Source organism: Electrona antarctica (assembly GCF_951216825.1).
Source record: "Electrona antarctica genome assembly, chromosome: 22".
Classification (NCBI taxonomy): Eukaryota; Metazoa; Chordata; class Actinopteri; order Myctophiformes; family Myctophidae; genus Electrona; species Electrona antarctica.
Genome location: NC_136805.1, coordinates 17766418 through 17785265, shown reverse-complemented (window position 1 = coordinate 17785265; position 18848 = coordinate 17766418). Strand labels below are relative to the sequence as shown.

The 18848-nt window shown below is 43.3% G+C and overlaps 2 protein-coding genes across 2 annotated transcripts; one reads left to right on the top strand and one right to left on the bottom strand.

The window, feature by feature from the left end:
- Positions 1–1196: 1196 nt before the first annotated feature.
- cdk5r1b (cyclin dependent kinase 5, regulatory subunit 1b (p35)) lies at positions 1197–2102 on the bottom strand (the record flags this gene model as incomplete). The annotated part of the gene is made up of 1 exon (XM_079492711.1): positions 1197–2102. The coding sequence occupies one exon, from the start codon at positions 2100–2102 to the stop codon at positions 1197–1199; it is 906 nt and encodes a 301-aa protein (XP_079348837.1).
- A 2917-nt stretch (positions 2103–5019) lies between these two features.
- Positions 5020–17728, top strand: psmd11b (proteasome 26S subunit, non-ATPase 11b). The gene is made up of 13 exons (XM_079492926.1): positions 5020–5191; positions 5994–6095; positions 6903–7099; positions 8323–8380; positions 8589–8783; positions 10815–10959; positions 11105–11165; positions 11794–11856; positions 12376–12501; positions 13342–13377; positions 13488–13539; positions 13657–13799; positions 15522–17728. The coding sequence occupies exons 1-12, from the start codon at positions 5101–5103 to the stop codon at positions 13797–13799; spliced, it is 1269 nt and encodes a 422-aa protein (XP_079349052.1). The 5' UTR covers positions 5020–5100; the 3' UTR covers positions 15522–17728.
- The last annotated feature ends 1120 nt before the right edge of the window (positions 17729–18848 follow it).

Below are 18848 nucleotides of genomic sequence, written 5' to 3'. Positions count from 1 at the left end.
ACATCCATGGACTTTTTTTTTCTTCTCTCCGATGAAAATAAAGGTAGGTCTTTGTCAACATACAGAGTATACGACCAGCAATTGTCATCTTCCTGTTTCTTTAAGATCAGAAATCTCACAATGCAATAGTGACCTGCTGTTGCGTCCATCCAACCAAATCCCCCCTCTTCTCCATGCTGTCTCTCTGCACCATGCACTCTCACAGGCGGAAACCCTCCAACAGCATGGATCCAGTGATCAGTATACCCCCTCCCTCCCCCGAACCTGTCCCATTGCTCATGGTGGCCAGATATGCATTCCTGCAGTGGACCTGTCCGGTCGTGTCCTTGTACTGGAGGGTGCTGGCATTCCAAAGGGCCAGTGGTTTGTTTGCAGCCAGGGACGTGGCTATTCATCCGTGATGCATGAAGAAAGCCAATCACGCATTGCCCCTCACCCTCCCGCAGTATCGGCAGTGCACACGTCACATCGTCAGTCAGTCAGTCAGTCAGAAGGTCACTGCGAGGCTGCAGCAGCCTCAGTGTTCTCCACATTCATTGCTGTAGATTATTTTCCTACAATTTCTTTGTCTTTTTGTAACGGAATTGTTTGGGCCTTTTTTTTGTTTTGTTTTAGATTTTGCTGTATTTTATATAGATATATATCTGTAATGTTAGCAAAGGATGTACACGAGTCTGGCATTTTTTGTTTGAGATATCATAAAAAAAAAAAAAAAGCTTTCATTCTCAGGTTCAGAGACAATCCATTGCTTGCTCATTTAAAAATAGGTTTTGGTCTTTGAGTACTGTAAATATCTTACAGAAGCAAAAAAGGATGTATTGTTGCTCTGTTCTATAAGAGTTCCTATGTCCTCCTTTTTGGTGTGAATTTCAACTGTTACTCCTCCAACAGAATTTAATTTGGACCAATGAGTCCAATGAACCCTCATAAAACCGTTGCAATGGAAGAACCTCACCTCCCACTAAGCGACGAACGATCCTATCAGTCCTATTATTAATACAAAGCGCGGCCGTCGTAAATGTCAAGTATACTTCAGAATAGTTTCGCTGCCTTCACAATTTTTTGGACAACAATAAATAATAAATAAATTAAATTACCCACCAATAACCTTTGAAATGCCAGACTGGAGTACGCCCTGCGTCCCCTGTGGTCCCTCGCCTCCCCCCCCCCCCCCCCCCCCCACCCCCAGAGTCCCCTCACCGGTCCAGACCAATGAGCAGGCGGCTCCGCTCCTCCTCCTTCTGGCTCTCGTTCTTCAGGTCGGCGAACACCTGCGTGAAGTAGTGCGGGTCCGAGTTGATCTGGAGCATCTTGGCGCTCATCAGGTTGATGATGGAGAGGCAGCGGTCCCAGAAGGTCTCCTTGGAGCTCTCCACCAGGAAGGGCTTGAGTGGGTAGGAGATCTCGTTGCCCATGTAGGAGTAGGACAGGTAGAGGCAGGTGAGCAGCACGGCCTGCAGCTCGTGCTCGGTGGCCACCTCGGACGAGACCACGTCGCGGCACAGCATGTAGACGAAGACCACATTGGCGGGCGTGATGAAGCCCTGGTCCTGCCAGCCCTGCAGCAGCAGCGAGCGGTCCACGCTGCGCAGCCACAGCACGGGGTCAGTGGGCGACAGGTGCTTCAGCCGGTAGCAGCGGCGGCACAGGAACTCGCCCAGGCAGCGCAGCAGCTCGCTGGTGGAGGCCTGCACGATCACCCGCTTGGGGGTCCCCGGGGTGGTCGCGTTGGAGTTGGCCAGCGGCACCTTCTTGATGGACGAGACGGTGTCCTTGGAGCCCTTGGTGAGCGCCGGGGTGCTCTGGTCCTGGGTGAAGGTGGAGAGGTTGGCGCAGGACTGCGACTTCTTCAGGTTCTCGTTGTTGAGGTGCGTGATGTTGTTCTGGTAGCCATTGGGCTGGACCTTCTTGCCTTTCTTCTTGGCCGACACGGCCACGATGCGCTTCCATGGCAGCACGTTGATGAGCGAGTGACGCTTCAGGTTCTTGTCTTTGGCATTCTTGCTGTTCTGAACGGCCGTGTAGTGGCCCACCGTGGCCGGCCCGTCGTCAAAGAGGGCCGCCTTCCGGTAGCTAGGCGACAAAGACAGCACGGTTCCCATGGTGAATACTGGAATGCGTCCAAGGGGTTTATCCGTGCAAGGTCAGGCTAGCGTCTGGCAGCGGAGGGTCCTGAGGGTCTCAATGCCTCAAGGCTATGGGAGCTGAGAGACCCGTGCTAGAGTCTGTCGTCACTCTCAGACATCTACAACCAGGGCGCGTGTCTTCCTGCAAATGGCTCTGTGAAGCGGTGTAGAGCACCTCGGATGAAACTATCGGTTGTGTTCCCTATTGTGGCGTCTCTGTGTGGTCAGCAGTGCCTGTTAAAAACAGGATGAAAAACTGGTTAGTCAAATGAAACATGGCATATATGATAGCTTAATTTACTATTAGAAATTGTGGCTTTAATGGATTTGTTTTTGTGATGGAGCCTGCATTATTCACATTCACATTATATACAATAATGTAATGTTTATCTACTGTAAATAGGCCCATTGAGTTAAGAGTAGCATAATGTTTTCATAAATGTTTGCATTCTGCAAGATCCAAATAGTGTATATGCATCCCATGCAGCTCTGTTATATAAACATTGAACAATTTAATTTACAGTATTTAGTCAAAAGCCATGCACATGGATATCTGTCACTAAATATAATTATGCATGAATGAAACGATTTTCCAATTTGAAAGTAAATCTGTGAATCATGAGCTACAATCTGTATTCCTATATGTAGGCTACAAAGATAATAAAAAATACATGATCGAAACATACGGGATCTAGAGTTGTGTACATAAACCTATTAGGCAACGAAAACGAGTTGATGCGATTACAAATCGTGTTCATTCAGCAAAGTTAAATGAATGGACATCTCATGTTGAGAGAGCTATGGATTTTATGATCAATGTCCTCCACCGGTCACAGATAGGGGAGCATGCACACACCCCTCTTGTGTGAATAAAATGGAAGCCTGAAACGTAAACACACCATATACAGTAAGTGAAGGTCGCATTTGCTGCCTGTACAGGCAGCAATAAAAGGCTTAGTCTATTGAGGCCATGGGTTTCATTATCATATTCCTCATCATTATTAGGCTAATATTACTAGCCTATTAGAACATATCACTGTCTTCCTTCTCGCAGTAGTTATGGACAGCTAAACGAAAAACAACGAATATGAAGGATATGCGCACTTGCGCAGGATTGTATAGGCTAAGCCAGCCGAGCTCAGTCCTTCATTCCATCACCCTAAGCCTAATTGATTGATTTCGCAAACGAGTAAAAAACCTTGCGCAAATGTAAAATGTAATGTATCTTTACATATATAGTGACTAGCGATTTTTACAAGGTCATTATATTTCCCTAGCCAGCGTTCTGATAACCGTGTGGACTACATGAACGCTCTCCATGGTGCTGAAACTGCATGCGAGTCTCTGCGTCGCAGTGAAGATGCTGCCGAGTGCCGACCATAATAGGCGGTGGCCTCATAATAGTAAAAATATATAGTATGATATCCTTCAAGACTCTTTCTTTCTTTCTTTCTTTCTTTCTTTCTTTCTTTCTTTCTTTTACAATCATTATGTTAAGTAGGCTATATGATGTATGCTTATAACCTTTAGACTATCTTAAAGTCAACATCCTATATACATCTTAAGTCTACGTTTCAATTTCTTCCAATTAAACTCTGAATCTTCCCTTATTCTTGCCTCGCGTACAGGAGAGCAATTTCAGGAAGAATGGTTAAGACATTAAGATAGACGTAGCCTATGGAATTAAGGCTGCTTACCTGATGTTTATCTTCCGCTCGATGAGGAAAATAATTGCACTGCAGCAATGCTCTATAGGTCTGGGATCCCAGCCTGCATGTCCTTATCAGGCGCAAATCAAGGTGAAAGCCTCCTTAAACCATCCTTCATGGGTAAATGTGGATGAGACAGTCAAAAAAGAAACGAAAAAACCCCCAAAAAACAATCCAATCCCAGAGAAAGAAAACGCGTTTTAAATCAAGCCGAATTTCGAGACGTCAGACGTGGTGCTGCTCGCCTGGTGGGGCTGCCTTATGGGTGCACAGGCGATGGTAGGCAACTGTGGAATGGATGCTGAGCCGGGGATGCGGATGTGTTTGGTACTACAGACAGACTGCTGGAGATGCTGTGTATAGAACTGGGAGAGGAGGACACTTGACGCAAAGGCTGTGGCGGTGGTGGGGCGCCGCTCCGTGCTCTGTCCGTGGTGCTGTTTTTCTCCTGCTCCGCCCAATCACAGCTATAGTCTTCCTCCAGGCTCCATCCATTCCAAACCCAGTGAACTCAGCTCATCCTCCACAAACAACGACGATAGCGCTGCATGCGCAGGCATGCAGGCGAGCTTTTTTTTGTTGTGATATCATGTTGTGATGGTGAAATTACAAAATCAGTCTGGAGCCAATATTAAACGTGCATAATAATATGATGCGACCATTGTTTGTTTCCCGTCAGGCCTGGCAATAAAGTCCACCAGTACAGCCTATCCACACGTCAATATGAATTCAATTGAGCTAATTAAAAAAGCTTAATTCCAAGTGAAAAACATATCAGTAGGCCTAGACTAGACTACAGTATCATACAAACTTATTTTTACTGTAAATTGGTAGGCTAATTAGTAGGCTAGAACTACATAGCCTATGCCTATATGACATTGATAGGCCCATTAGCCAGATTAATTGTAATTTCCTAATAAATAAGGGCTCCAACATGCAATCACAATAACATCTACAATTCCTGGGGCACTTCACGATTATCAGCTGATTAATTAATTAATCAATTATCGACCGATCATCATCGTTTCTTTAATGGCAATGATTCAATCAACACGCTGTGTAGTGTTGCAGTGGAGGCTGTTTCAGAGAATGAATGTTATTGAATTTAATTAAACGAATCAGCCTTGATCGACGAGCCTATAATATAACTACATTTCCCAGCATCCTCTTGTTCGGTGTTGGGGGGACGCAACGAGGTGACGGGCACTACGTAACGTGCATGGAGTTTTTTTCCCCCACACACAGGCAGCATTTGAATAGGGAAGATGGCGGCTGCGGCAGTGGTTGAGTTTCAGAGAGCCCAGTCTCTCATTAGCACAGATAGCAACGCTTCTATCGACATCCTCCACTCCATAGGTAGGTGGTGAACCGTCGCACTGCACGTTGTTTGTTGTGAGCGCCGTGTGCGTGTGTTTGTGGCAGCCAGTGTGCGGACAGACCGCTAGCCCGTTAGCCCCGGTAGGAGCCGCCGGGTCGTTGCTGACTCACTGCTGAACGGTGGAATAGCGGCTAGCCTAGTTAGCATGGATGCTAACACAAGGCCTGACAATGACACGCCTGTTTGTAATGTAACAGCGCCCGTGTCCTAACTAACCCCGTCGTCCGTGCTCGTTCCGCTGTGTTATTAACAGCAATAATGTCGACATAATCACACACAGCACCTGTACGCGAGCCCGTGTTTGTGTGTGTTGCACGGTAGCATCATGACGCTACTGTAGCTGACATGGCTAGCTTGGCAGAAGCTCTTGACTAGTAATGACTTATCCCAGCACAATAACATAAGATCCTCTCTGAAAGCAAAGTGACAGGAGGAGGTGTAGCTTGTTAAAGGCACCCCGGTGGGTGTAAAGGCGAGGGTCAAGGCATCGAATGGGTGCTTTTTGTGGTCAAAACATTGTGACATTGTTATTGCAGGCTGCTGCTTGCTAACCACAGCATTCCACTGTGTTGCTGTCCTTAAATTGCCCTGTCACACTAGCCCACTAGCTGACTAGCTAAACATGATTCTCTCTCTCTCTCTCTCTCTCTCACACACACACACACACACACTCTTCACTCCAAGTACACAAAGTAATGTGTGGAGACTTGAGCCAGAGAACTATGACCACACTGACTCTTGTCAGACCTAGTTAGTTACTTGTGCCATTTGCCTCAACAGTGAGGAGAGATGTTCAAGAGAATGATGAGGAAGCTGTCAGGGTTAAAGAACAGAGCATCCTGGAGCTTGGGACACTCTTGGCCAAGACAGGGCAGGCTGCAGGTAAGCAATACAGTGTTTAATTGACCGGATTTACTTCATTCACTCATGTCTTCATTTTCCAATGATTATATTGTACGTATGAAGGTGTTGTTGAACTTTGTAAAACTACCTGTAGAATCTGCACTTTCCGCACAACAGATTGCTTCTATTAAGAGGGTTTTTAAGATTAAGTGATGTTTTGAGGACAGAAGTCTAGAAGAACCTGTGTTGCTTGAGTTGAAATGTCACTTGATTAAATGAAATCTACCTGGCCATGAAATATAGGAGCAAATAAAATGTTTATCATCCTTGATTCCTTATCAGTTTCATTGTGAACAAGGATCATCATATTTTTTGTTTTGTACAATGAGACGGGTCTCAAAATCAAAGCACAGCGATTATGCCAGTATTAAAAAGCACTTCCCCCACCTCTTGCTTTATATATCCTCTGTCTACATTTTCTGGTATATCATTTTAATTCCTGACATAACACAAGCTACCCGCGGGATGTTCTATCAATTCAAAGGGTAATATATCATGTATAGAAGAACCATTTAATTTTCCAAATATCAATCAAAGAATTTTGTATACATTGGCAGTCTGCTTTTTTCAAATATGTTATGTTAAAAGTATTTGAAACTTGTTTTGCCATGTAATGAGACATTACTCACTCATGGAGAACGTGTGAGCAGACAGTATTTCATGTCCATTATCAGTCTAGGTAGCTGTACAACCCAAGGTTGACTTCTACTAAAGTTCAACATAAATTTGAAGTTTAGACATGAACCTATTCCTAATGTCATTTATTCTTGTTGCGTTGTCCTTCAGAACTGGGTGGTCTGCTCAAGTATGTCAGGCCATTCCTCATCTCCATCAGCAAGGCAAAGGCAGCCAGACTGGTCCGTATTCTGCTAGACCTCTTTCTGGATATGGAGGCAGCAACGGGGCAAGAAGTGGAGCTGTGTCTCGAGTGCATTGAGTGGGCCAAGGTCGAGAAGAGGACCTTCCTCAGACAGGCTCTAGAGGCAAGGAGATTTTGTTTCAAAACCTGGATGTAATTGTAGCCACACAGTGTACTGTACACTATTGGCTGTCTGAGAGGTGTGTCATTTGAAATGTAAACACGTTTTGGAGAAGATATTGGTAATAGAAAATGCAACCCTGCCTAAAGGCTCATTCATAGTCTGGATTTTCGGTGGTGAGCTGACCACCGGAGCTGAAATAACGTTGAGCGGTGGTGAGTAAAAACAGAGAAGGGCGGTGGAGGTGGTTTGCTCTTCACCATACGTGACGTCATGTTGTAGTTCGGTGGTCCCCTAACCACCAAAAATCCAGACTATGTATGAGCCTTTACTGGGAAAGATTACTGCAGCAATTTTACGGGTTTAATAAATCACTGCTCTTTTACTTTATTTAAGTTCGGTTTGTCAGAACCCTACCTGAGTCAGGTAGAGTAGGGTATAGCCTGGCTAATAAGCCAGACTCAAATCACACTGTCGTGTGGTATTTGAGTCTGGAGATGCTGTGTATGGATCTTGTTTCCTGGAGGGTGGGTTCAAACATTTTCTCTTTGACGCAATTGGTCAGAGCTTCTGTCAGTCAAAGGTCTCAAGCATTGAACGTCACTGTACCAAAGCCCGCCCATATTGCATACCGTGTCCCGATTGGCCACACCAGTTCTCTGGTGTAGGAAATGGGTGTACAATTGAGCCTCTCCAGACCGTAATCCGCCGGCAGGCAATTCTTTTTTTGCCAACGGCTGATTCGGTCTGGCTTATTAGCCAGGCTAAGTAGGGTACACTTACTATCTGCACATTCTGCAGTAGAGATGGCAGCATTAGGTGGAGTGAGAGTTTACGGTTGTAAATTTGCAACAGCTAGTAGCTACACTCAGTGAAACACTTGAAAGTCATGCCAGATTAATCACAAGCTTCATCATAGCAGAGGGCAGCCTTGTTCAGCTGACCAGAGGGCAGCCTTGTTCATCATACCAGAGGGCAGCCTTGTTCAGCTGCCAGCTAGACCTAAATAAAATGCGTTTGGAGGGTAGTTGATAATTTGGGCATTTATTATATCAAATTTGTTGAAATGATAATTGCCACTATCTCACCTGTCATCTCTCAGACCACTTGCCTGACCCAGCGGTGGACCTATGTTGTTGGATAATCCGTTTAATAACACATGCCCGTCTGTCTAGTTGGCTTAATCTCATGAGTGTCTAACACACATTCCTCTTCTCTCCCCTAAGGCTCGACTGATCTCACTCTATTTTGACACCAAAAGATACCCGGAGGCCTTGGCACTCGGTAAGTGACATCTCCAACTCTGGATACTATAGGCTGTTTTGTCTGTTTTCAACGGCACTGCAGCACCTGTCTCCCACTGCAAAGGCCTGTACTTGAAACATTCATGCCTGCAAAAGCCGCAAACGAATGCTTTCATATGTTATTGCCACAGTTAACATGCGTGAAATGAAATTGGTCTTTGAAAACTCTCCTCCTACTGTACCTCCAGAGTCCCAGCTCCTCGGGGAGCTGAAGAAGATGGACGACAAAGCTCTGCTGGTAGAGGTGCAGTTGCTAGAGAGCAAGACGTACCATGCCCTCAGTAACCTGCCCAAGGCTCGCGCAGCCCTGACCTCCGCCAGGACCACCGCCAACGCAATCTACTGTCCCCCCAAGCTCCAGGCCGCTCTGGACATGCAGTCAGGTGAGACGCCTAAAAATACTGCAATTGTGTGATTTAGTGACGTAAACAGGTTTTCAATGTAATGGGTCCCGGGACCCAGGGGTGCTCTTTTAGATGGGTCAGCTATGCAGTGAACGTATTTTGTACACGGAACAGAAGCTTGATTTCCAAACAATATTGTCACTCCTAAGTTCTCTGGGTTGTTTTAACATGTACAGTAGCTTTAAGACCCTGACAGATAGAAAGTATCAATGATGCATGTCATATAAGACCACTTACTCAACATAATTGCACCGCAATCATTAAGTATTAATAATTTGAAATGCACTGACCTGAATGGAACAAGGGACGTACCATAACACATGGTCGTCTGTCATTATGAATCAGAACATGCAAGATATTAACCACGTGGGAAATGGAATGAAGCACTGTAGATAGACACTGTCCTGCATGTAAGCTACATGTGAAGGCTGCCAGTGATCATTCGTTTGAAGTGAGTCACGTAGAAAAGTATTCAACTTTTCGGGTTGACATGAGATGAGTACAACTGCGTCCCATCCACTTGTTGTCTGTCCTGCGGCTCCCTAGCCTGTACTGGCATTACCTGAATGATCAAGTCGGATCACTTACACGTCACCCACGATATGGTGGAGAACGTGTGAGTAATCCCACGTTGATTGATTGAAATATTTATTAACAGTTTGCAGAATTACAGTATATTTCAAGCACAACTCAATACAAAGACTGTTAACTGTGAGTGGACGACCCAACAAAGCATTACATTTGTTTCCAAAGGGTCCACCTTGTTCAATTCATCAAAACATTTAGAGACGTACAAATTGACGTCACCCCCCCATGCAACAAGGTTGTGTCTTCAAACCATGCGACTCCCATTGGAAATGCATTGAGGCGGCCATGACACACAGAAGACACAGGACACAAGTGTGTCTTAGGTGTGAGTGAGGCCTTATTGAACGATCAGTGATTAATACGTTCCTAAGTTATAGGAAATTAAGTGACTTCTGGTTGGTGAAACTTCAAATAAGAGCACAGTTGCCGCACTTAACCCATTTACCGCTAGCATTAATGAATCCCTCGATCGCGTATTGCCAGGGTTTTATCGCGCGTAACACTTACTTTGAAGAGCCAAATATCCGTAATAGCATGTTCCTGTGACAAACTGCTGTGTGTGGTGTCTTCACCGGTTGTTGTTCTCTCGGTTGATGGTGGATAAAGCCGACCGCGAGTATCACTGCCCCTCAATGTCGTTTCTGAGATACAGGGCTTTCGATGCAGGGCTTAGAATGGAAGTGGATGCGCGCGCATCTTCAAAATGGCCATGGCCATTGTGTGTTTGTGTCCCAGAGCTGATGTTGCGGTAGCAACCTCAGCTAGCCATCGAAACCGATCAAAAAGCGATTAAACAATTCGAACACGAGAAATTCGTGTTTGGCGGAGCAGTTAGAAAGAGTAGGTTCATGTGTTCGGCAGGCAGCCGGTTAAATAACGAGTGTGAACACCAAGTCATATTGTATAGCTATTGAGATATTTGGCATACATACTGTAGTGAGTGAGGTTTTGTCCATATCGTTCAGTCCCAGTGTGCATTCCCCTCCCTGGGCTATGTATTTTCTTGCCGGAAACCCTAGAGCAGTGGTTCCCAAACATTTTAGCCCGTGACCCAAAAGAGAGATTAGACGTTTGTCCAGGACCCAAACTAGTGAAAAATAGAAGATCTACAAGCAAATCGGCTATTTTCACTTCTTCTTAAACATTAGTTTTCTAATTTATGGAATTTATTTGATTTTTCTTTGATTTCTTCCTGAAATGATTGAAACAAATCATTGAGTTTTGTTTTCAATTAATGATTTTTTTTTTTGTTTTGTTTTTTGTAAATGTTTTGAAAAAATAATTATAAAAATGTGCCCGTGACCCACAAATGGGTCCCCACCCCCTAGACTGTTTATACTTCTGGACCTGGAGGTGAACCTCTCTAATGTTCTGCTGCACCTCAGTGTCCTCAAATGTCTTCTGTGCTCCTGCTGTTTGCAGGGATCTGCCACGCAGCGGAAGAGAAGGACTGGAAAACGGCCTATTCCTACTTCTTTGAGGCGTTCGAGGGCTATGACTCGGTTGACCATCCCAAGGCCATCACATCGCTCAAATACATGCTACTCTGCAAGATCGTGCTCAACTTGTAAGTGGTATTCTGAGTTTAGTGGATCAACTCGTCTCGTTTAAGTTGCCTACATATTTGGGGCACACGTGTTTGCTCTTGTAACATAACCTTTAGGTTTGAGTGCAAGTGTCCTTTCTCTGACTTGGCGTGTGTTGTGTTACAGACCAGAGGAAGTACAATCCCTGATCGGTGGTAAACTAGCTCTGCGGCACACTGGCAGAGAGGTATGGACTTGTTAGAACTCTGATCTATATGAAATCGTATATCAAAGTGAAAGTCATTCAAATTTGTTTGATATGATTTATTGTCAGTTTGCACTGAAATTTGTCTTGCGACCCAGCGGCCTTGTATGCAACACTTATACAAATACACACATTTGACATGACACAAAACGGTAAAGAAAATACAATTACATACATAGAAACATAAGGGCAAAGAGAAATGTCCACAGCTCAGTCTAGTCCTGGCCAAAATCCTGATAAAGCCTCAAAGTCGACTGATGGACAAAAGACCTTCAGTCTGGCCTTATTGTATGCTGGAACACCATATCTCCTTCCTGAAGGCAGCAACCTACAGTATAGTCTCCATACAAAACATGGCTAGTATTAGAGGTGATTCTCCTTGTTAACCTTAGGATGCTGTTATCATACGTGGATGTATAGAGCTTCTGAAGTGGTTGTCCAACAATCTTTGAACAAATGTTTAGTTGTTGCAGCAGTTGTGACTTTAAGGCTTTTTTTTTCTTTTTAGTTCTTTAACTATCCCAAGGCAAATGTCCATTCTTTATTTCCCCTAATTGTATTTGTCAATAACATGGTCACTTTCAGTGCTAACTTTTCCTCCTATCTCCAGACAGATGCAATGAAAAGTGTCGCGCAAGCCTGCAAGAACAGATCATTAGCAGACTTTGAAAAGGTAAGAGCCTCGTTTTAAGTCAAATGTGATTCATGTTAATGGCTTATTGGCTTTGCATGCTGGCTCCATTTAGCCCACGTGCTCGCATTTTCTCTTCCCTCTGATGGGGCATAAGTTTGGTGTTAGCATTATGTTATGCTTTAGCTATTGAATAATAGCAGACCTACAAGCTCATAGCGCGCCACCAAGTGGCGCGCTACGAGCTTGTAGGTCTGCTATTTTTGAAAAATCGAAGAACGACTGACATAGAAACATAGCTTTTTCAGAAAACTGTCAGGATGTAGAAGACATTTTTAGAATCTGATCTCAGGTTAAAATGGGTTAAGCTGATGTGACCTTTTTGTGCTGCCATCCTTTTATTTCCACTGGGAAGGTTGTCTTCATGGGTTCAAACCGCAGCGATCATAAATGGATGTTCCAGTCATTTCTAACATGGAATAGGCTATATGCTGTTTTCCAAACCAAATTGTCTCTGATACTATTAGTTGGTATTAACATGTGCGTGCTTGTGTCTCCCAGGCCCTAACGGAGTATAGAGCAGAGTTGAAGGATGACCCCATCATCAAAACACACCTCGTTACGCTGTACGACAACCTGCTGGAACAGAATCTTATCAGGGTCATTGAACCCTTCTCCAGAGTCCAGGTAAGGAGCTGCCTCTCAGTGCTAACGTGCACTATGAAGAAATGCTGTTTACACTGAAAAAAAGTCACTGTTTATTGCTTAAGACTAGTAATTAATTGAAAAATAACTAATATAAATAATGGTCATTAAAATAATATATTGGGTCCGGGCCGGCCTAGTGCTCTGGGCACTGCTAATCCAGCCTGACGGCTTGTCGTGGGTTCGAGTCCCGATCCCGACGACCTTTGCGGCGTGTCACTCCCCATCTCTCTCCCCCCGTTTCCCGTCCGCTTACTGTACACTATCCCCCTTTTTGAAACTAGCTCCTCGCCACTCGCCCTACACACTTCCACTCGGTTTGAGCATAGATCTATAGACGGCACCGGATGGGAGGGGAATCCCGGTTCCGTCTCTATTATTTATATATCTATGCTCAAACGGAGTGGAAGTGTGTAGGGCGAGTGGCGAGGAGCAAAAGGGCCTGTCAAATATAGGCAGAAAGTGAACAAAATATCTTAAAATAAATAAATAATGTATTGTAAGTGAGTTCTCAGACTATTTAAAACCTAATATCAAGTACTAGTTATATTCTAATATGGTATTGTTAACACAGTTTCTCCCATTGTCACCAAAAGATCTCATAACACAAAGCCCATTGCTCAAGATTCCTTGAGTGAGACATTGAACCTCAAATCAATTTAGAAGTTGACAGCCTTTACCAGGGGCATCAGTGGACGCAGTTTTAGATTTATTTTTGTTTGCATAACCAATACCTAAATTAAAATGTGCTGAACCAGCAGAGTTCATATTCTGAAATGCCACGCAATGTGCAGTGTCTAATTTCCCCACTTTCTCTTTCAGATTGAACACATATCAATTATCATCAAACTGTCAAAGGTACAACATTCTTCTCTGTTGTTGTTGTGTTTGGTATTTGATTCTACCAATATTAGTATACAATCATGCATATACAATGCATTTAATCAGGTACTGTGTTTGGATTTCAGGGGGACGTGGAAAGGAAATTGTCACAGATGATCCTGGATAAGAAGTTCCATGGTTAGTGTAATTGTCTGCTCCCTAATAGAGTTCCTGTATTGTATATATTTCAGATTTGCACTCCAGACATAGATTTACCTCAACATTTCAAACAATCTCAAATGACACTGTTGATAGGGATCCTGGACCAAGGCGAGGGTGTCTTGATCATATTTGACGAGCCACCTGTGGACAAGACTTACGAAGCAGCTCTGGAGACTATTCAGAACATGAGCAAAGTGGTGGATTCGCTCTACAACAAAGCCAAGAAACTAACATAGGTATGACTATCACACGAAGCACCTTCACCCAAACACGTATTCATGTGAACATTGCATACAAGGCTTCTCAAATAACAGCCTGTTTGACAAATTTGGCTGTTCACCATGTAAACAAAGGCACATGTGGGAGGCAGAGAAATGTCTCCCATTTCATCTGTGGAAAAAAGCTTGTTTTGACCAGAAACAGTCTGGGAAAAGAATCTGAGATAAATCTATTTTTCTGAATCGGATAATACTAGGGCAGGCGGAGATTTTCTATTTTAATTTTTTGAGTGATGCAACCACTAGACGGCTATGTGTGTCCCTGGGTCCCTTGGTCTGTCTGTCCAAGCACGAAATAGCGTTATAGCGTTTGTTCACCACCAAGTGTCACTGTTGCACTGCCTAACACACAGACACACACAGGCCAGGGAGGAGGGCTGTCACAAAGATGCAAAGTTTTATTATACTATATATCTGATTGACCTTTATGCCACTTAAATGGTATAAGACTGTATCTCCAGATGATATTACACGTTGCCAGCTTGTAGATCTGTTCTTTTTGCAGCAACGGGTGACAACACGGACAATGCACGAGTTGGTCCCTAAACAGATTTGACAAATATATGAAACTGGTTTAGATTTTCCGAAACAAGTTAATTCTGGTATACAGTAAGTTGTCATATGAATGTGAAATGGAAAATAGTTTCTGTGAATGCCTCCTTTGATGGATCAAGATGGAATGGAACATTATTTGCAAAGCCAGCTGCCAGTCTTTCTCGACCGTTTGAGGGGCACTATCCCCCTATGTCCGCCTTTGTGTGTTTGTGTGTACCTAACTTGATATGATTTGATTGGCTGAGCACGGAATGTGATGTATGACGATCAGAGCGTCATACTTCACATGGCTGCTCTGGCCGCTCTGATGGTCAAAAGTGACCCTCCTATGCCCAGCTATGAGGGTTTGTGTAAACGCAAACACAAACATTGAAGACAAGTATGTAAACGCAAACATTGAAGACAAAAGTGAGGACGCAAATTGTGATTGGCCAGAATGAGATGATGTATGATGATGACACAGGTGTGATTATTTAATTTCTGTGACCTGGTTGATAATGGGCCAAACGAACGTTGTTTGGCTCATGGTCTATTTGGATGGAGCTCGTTCATTTTTATTGATAACGAGCACCTTATCGATCAGGCTTATCGAGACAGGTTCTTATCGAGCATTTTCTATTATTTTTATGGAAAGACGGGAGATGACAAAAAAAATATTCTGAACAGAACCAATATTTTACTAGGGCCTTCAAATACAGTAATTTTCTAACAAAATGAAGGCAAATTGGAAAATAATATTGAAGAAACTATTGTATATGTGTACTGTCACTTTAAAAGTGTAATTTTGTTTACCCGGGCAGCGCTGGTTGGCAGGTATCAATACACTTTTCCGACATGTTTGTGCCAGCATGGGTGATTAGATTTATTTCTTGATCGCCTCATGTCTTGAGTGTTTAAACATGACGTCATGGGTCGCTATGCTCGATAACAGGCTTGATAAGCCTGGAGCCTGTTTATATTATTTATTTTAGGTGTTGTTACCTTGGCTTGTAGTGGATTTTTTTCCAGAAGTCTTGTCCTCCTTTTAAACCATGTGACTTAACCAAAGAAATATGTCATACATCCCAGTGCTCAAATCTGCCTTATTCCCTCAACACGCCTACTGTTTTTTTGTTTCGTCCACAGAACAAATGGTGAGCACAGCAGTGCCATGGAGGAAATGTGTGTGTGTGAGACCAACGTGTGTAACATTTTAAGACGGGGACAAGAGAGAACGACAAGTAAAAAGTCCCACAAACTGCAACAAACCGGATACCCATTTCCCCCCATGAAAGCCCCTCCCCCTTCTTTCTCTCAATGGACAGCTTCATCACTTATCATCTTGTCTCTTATTTCCCCTCACTTTTCTTTTTTGATATCCATCAGGATTCTGTATAACACTCAGCGGCCAGAGCAGGCCATCAGGGAATATTGTACAACCTTAATAAAAAAACCAACAACAAGTGAAAGTATACATATGTTTCTATTGCCTCTAGAATACATGCCGGGGCTTACAAAGCCTTAAAGCTGACTTCACTGCAACCTCAAAGGTTCACCGCTAACCTCTGGAGCTCCAGACTCTGCCATAGACGCAGGCACGAGGCTCGCTAACTCCACCTCCGGTTCATACCTTTCAGAAGCACATGGTTCAGTTAGACTTTTGATTTGTTTTTTTCTTTTGTCAGGTGGGGTAACATAACTCCTTGGGATACTCTGGAAATGCAATTGTTGGTCAAAGAGCTCCCTCTAGCTCTCAATGTAAATGTTCACCATATCGATGCCAACCGTCAGTCCTCATTGTATTTCAAACGGCTGTCAAATTCACTTTTATTTGGTTCGCGTTTCCGTTTGTACATTTAACAACATAACATTTGATTGACCTTCTTTTTTTGCCCCCGGCCCCATTGTCTCATGTAAGTACATAGAGCAGATTGGATGGCATGTCACACCACTAGTGCCCCATCTCTGCTTTGTTTGCCCTTCAGTTTGCCTCAGTATTTGGGTGCAATATAATTTGGGGGGTGTGTAAGTGGAACTCATTGCCTCTGAGCCTCTATGTCTTATTCCCAAGTGAGCAATTATCCAAGGTTAGTTTCTAGCACTAGTGTGGTATGCTAGTAACCAAACAATTTGTATGGTTGGATTTTTCTTTTTTCTTTTTCATTTATAAAGTCATTTTCAAAATAAATATTTTGTATTTTAAAGCTTTTTGTCTTGGCTCTTGCAAAAAGACTAGGTGAGGTGGTCTCGTGTAGGAACTGGTTATTTCTCTGGTGTTTTGGACTTTGGAGATGTGTTTTGAGTTGTCCATGTTCGGATCTTAGGAGATGACACAAATATACAGTATGGTAAAGGGGAGGTAATGTGCCTGTTTACTGAAGGAAGGTCATGTAAGCAGTAAGAAAGATTTCTATCTACAAATCACCGTTGGTGTGTGTGAACGTCTTGAACAAAAAAAGGAAAAAAAACGAGAAATTGAGTTGAGGTGTTCCTGATGAGCTTAACTGAAGCACCGGTCTCCCTAGTTGAAAAGGGCATTGAATTGGTTTAAGGTATTTAAGTTGTTTAGTATACATGGGTCATTGTAAGCCTGTGACGATACCATCTCAACATGCTTTTTAGAAAACCACATGCTGTTTTCTGATCATTCAGATCATTCAGATATTCTTTCACTGTCCGTATCTACTTTATTGTCTGCTGCTCAGACAAGTGCCATACATTGCAGACACTTGGTTTCTCCTCAGAGAATCGTGATGTATAATGCCAAATTTATGCTCTGTTGTACAACGGTGTTGCCTGCTGAAAATAGATCTACAAGCTCGCAACACGCGAGCTTGTAAGGCTGCTATTTTTGGTGCACTGTTTCTGTTGTATGGTAATGTATAAATGAGGCTTGAAGAAGCACAGTCTCGTATCACTTTCACTTAACCAAACCAAGGTGTACAGTGAGTGAACACCTCCCCTGCCAGTTTTCAGAGGTGGACCTTTTGGGGGGAATGTAAATTTCCCAAATTGCAGTTTGGAAACCTCCAAATCCTCTGCCATCAAGAGAAGTGTGTTGGAGGCCCTGTTTGATATTTGTGTTTACAGCCTCTTTTTACTGTTCTTGTGTTAAAATAAAGACTGATACCCTTGACACCTCAGATTCAATCTTTACTGTCATTCTCACAATCTCACAATCTATGTTTGTAATATAGCCCCCTTGGACGGTTACGGAAAACAAAATATAGTTGCTTGTTTTTGGATTTCTAAACACACGAGTATCAAATGTACAATGGTTCTTGATGACCAACAGTTAACGAGTAAAGCTATCTGATGTTCAGATGAGTTCAAATAAAACGTTTTTCCAAGTTTCTTGTCGTTGGAATGCTCTTTGAAAATGATTTAACATAATTATTGAAAGTATAAATGGATGCCTACTGCCATATTTGTCATTGTAGAGAAACGGCCATCTCAATCTGGCCCGTAATGTCAAAGGGAAACAACGTGTGACTCACTTGAAGAAAGTCAGGTGTTTTTTGTTTTGTTCAAACGGCATGGTTGTCTTTGCTTTGCAGGCTGCAGGTACGGGTTTAGGATTTAGGTATGGTTAATGATTTTAATATTTATTTTGAGGTGTTTCGCACGTAGACATAAACAACAGACTCAGGCAGACTTACATAAAAGACAAGTACATACTCAAATTGATAACATAATCATACACATAAGAGAGAAATAATATAAAGAGCAAGAAACTGAAACAAAGAAAGGGAAAAAAGAAAAAGTTGTTTTCAAGTTGGAAGATCTTGTGAAATGGGTGAACAGTGTGACGTGCCCCCTATGTGTGTGCAAGTGGGGGCGGGCTGTCCATACATAGTACAAACAGTCAGAGGAAAGATCATGAAGCGATCAGAATCAACTACTCTCTTCCTCCATATCCCAAAGAGGGTACCATACCTCCAAGTAAACGTCTGCCTTATTTTGCATTTCATATTTAAGCCTCTCCAAGAGTAACAGTGGCATTCGAATCCCGGCTCCTCCTGTCTACATGTCGAAGTGTCCTTGGGCAAGACACTGAACCCCAAATTGCTCCCGATGTGCTGGTTGGTACCTTGCATGGCTTCCGCCACCATCGGTGTATGAATGTGTGTGTGAATGGGTGAATGTAATGCACAATCTATGTAAAGCGCCTTGGATAAAGGCGCTATATAAATGCACCATTTACCATTATTTGGGCCATCCACATAATGTTCAGTTGGGACTCCCAAGCCAAAATTGTTGTTTTTTTTGCAATTTTTGAATTGGAATAAAATGTATTTAATTTCAAATGCACTTAGTTATACTTATGTTAACTTTATGAACTTAAATGCAAATACAATGGACAAAAACAGCTGAAATCAATAATTTAGGCCTATCAGTATTCCGATTTCTGCGGGCCGCATTAAGTGAAGGTGGGGGCTGCATGTGGCCCCGGGGCCACCAGTTGCCCATGTA

Coding starts and splice junctions, on each gene's coding strand:
- psmd11b (XM_079492926.1), top strand. CDS start 5,101: ATGGCGGCTGCGGCAGTGGTTGAGTTTCAGAGAGCCCAGTCTCTCATT. Junction 5,192..5,993: donor CGACATCCTCCACTCCATAG/GTAGGTGGTGAA, acceptor TTGCCTCAACAG/TGAGGAGAGATGTTCAAGAG. Junction 12,502..13,341: donor AACCCTTCTCCAGAGTCCAG/GTAAGGAGCTGC, acceptor TTTCTCTTTCAG/ATTGAACACATATCAATTAT.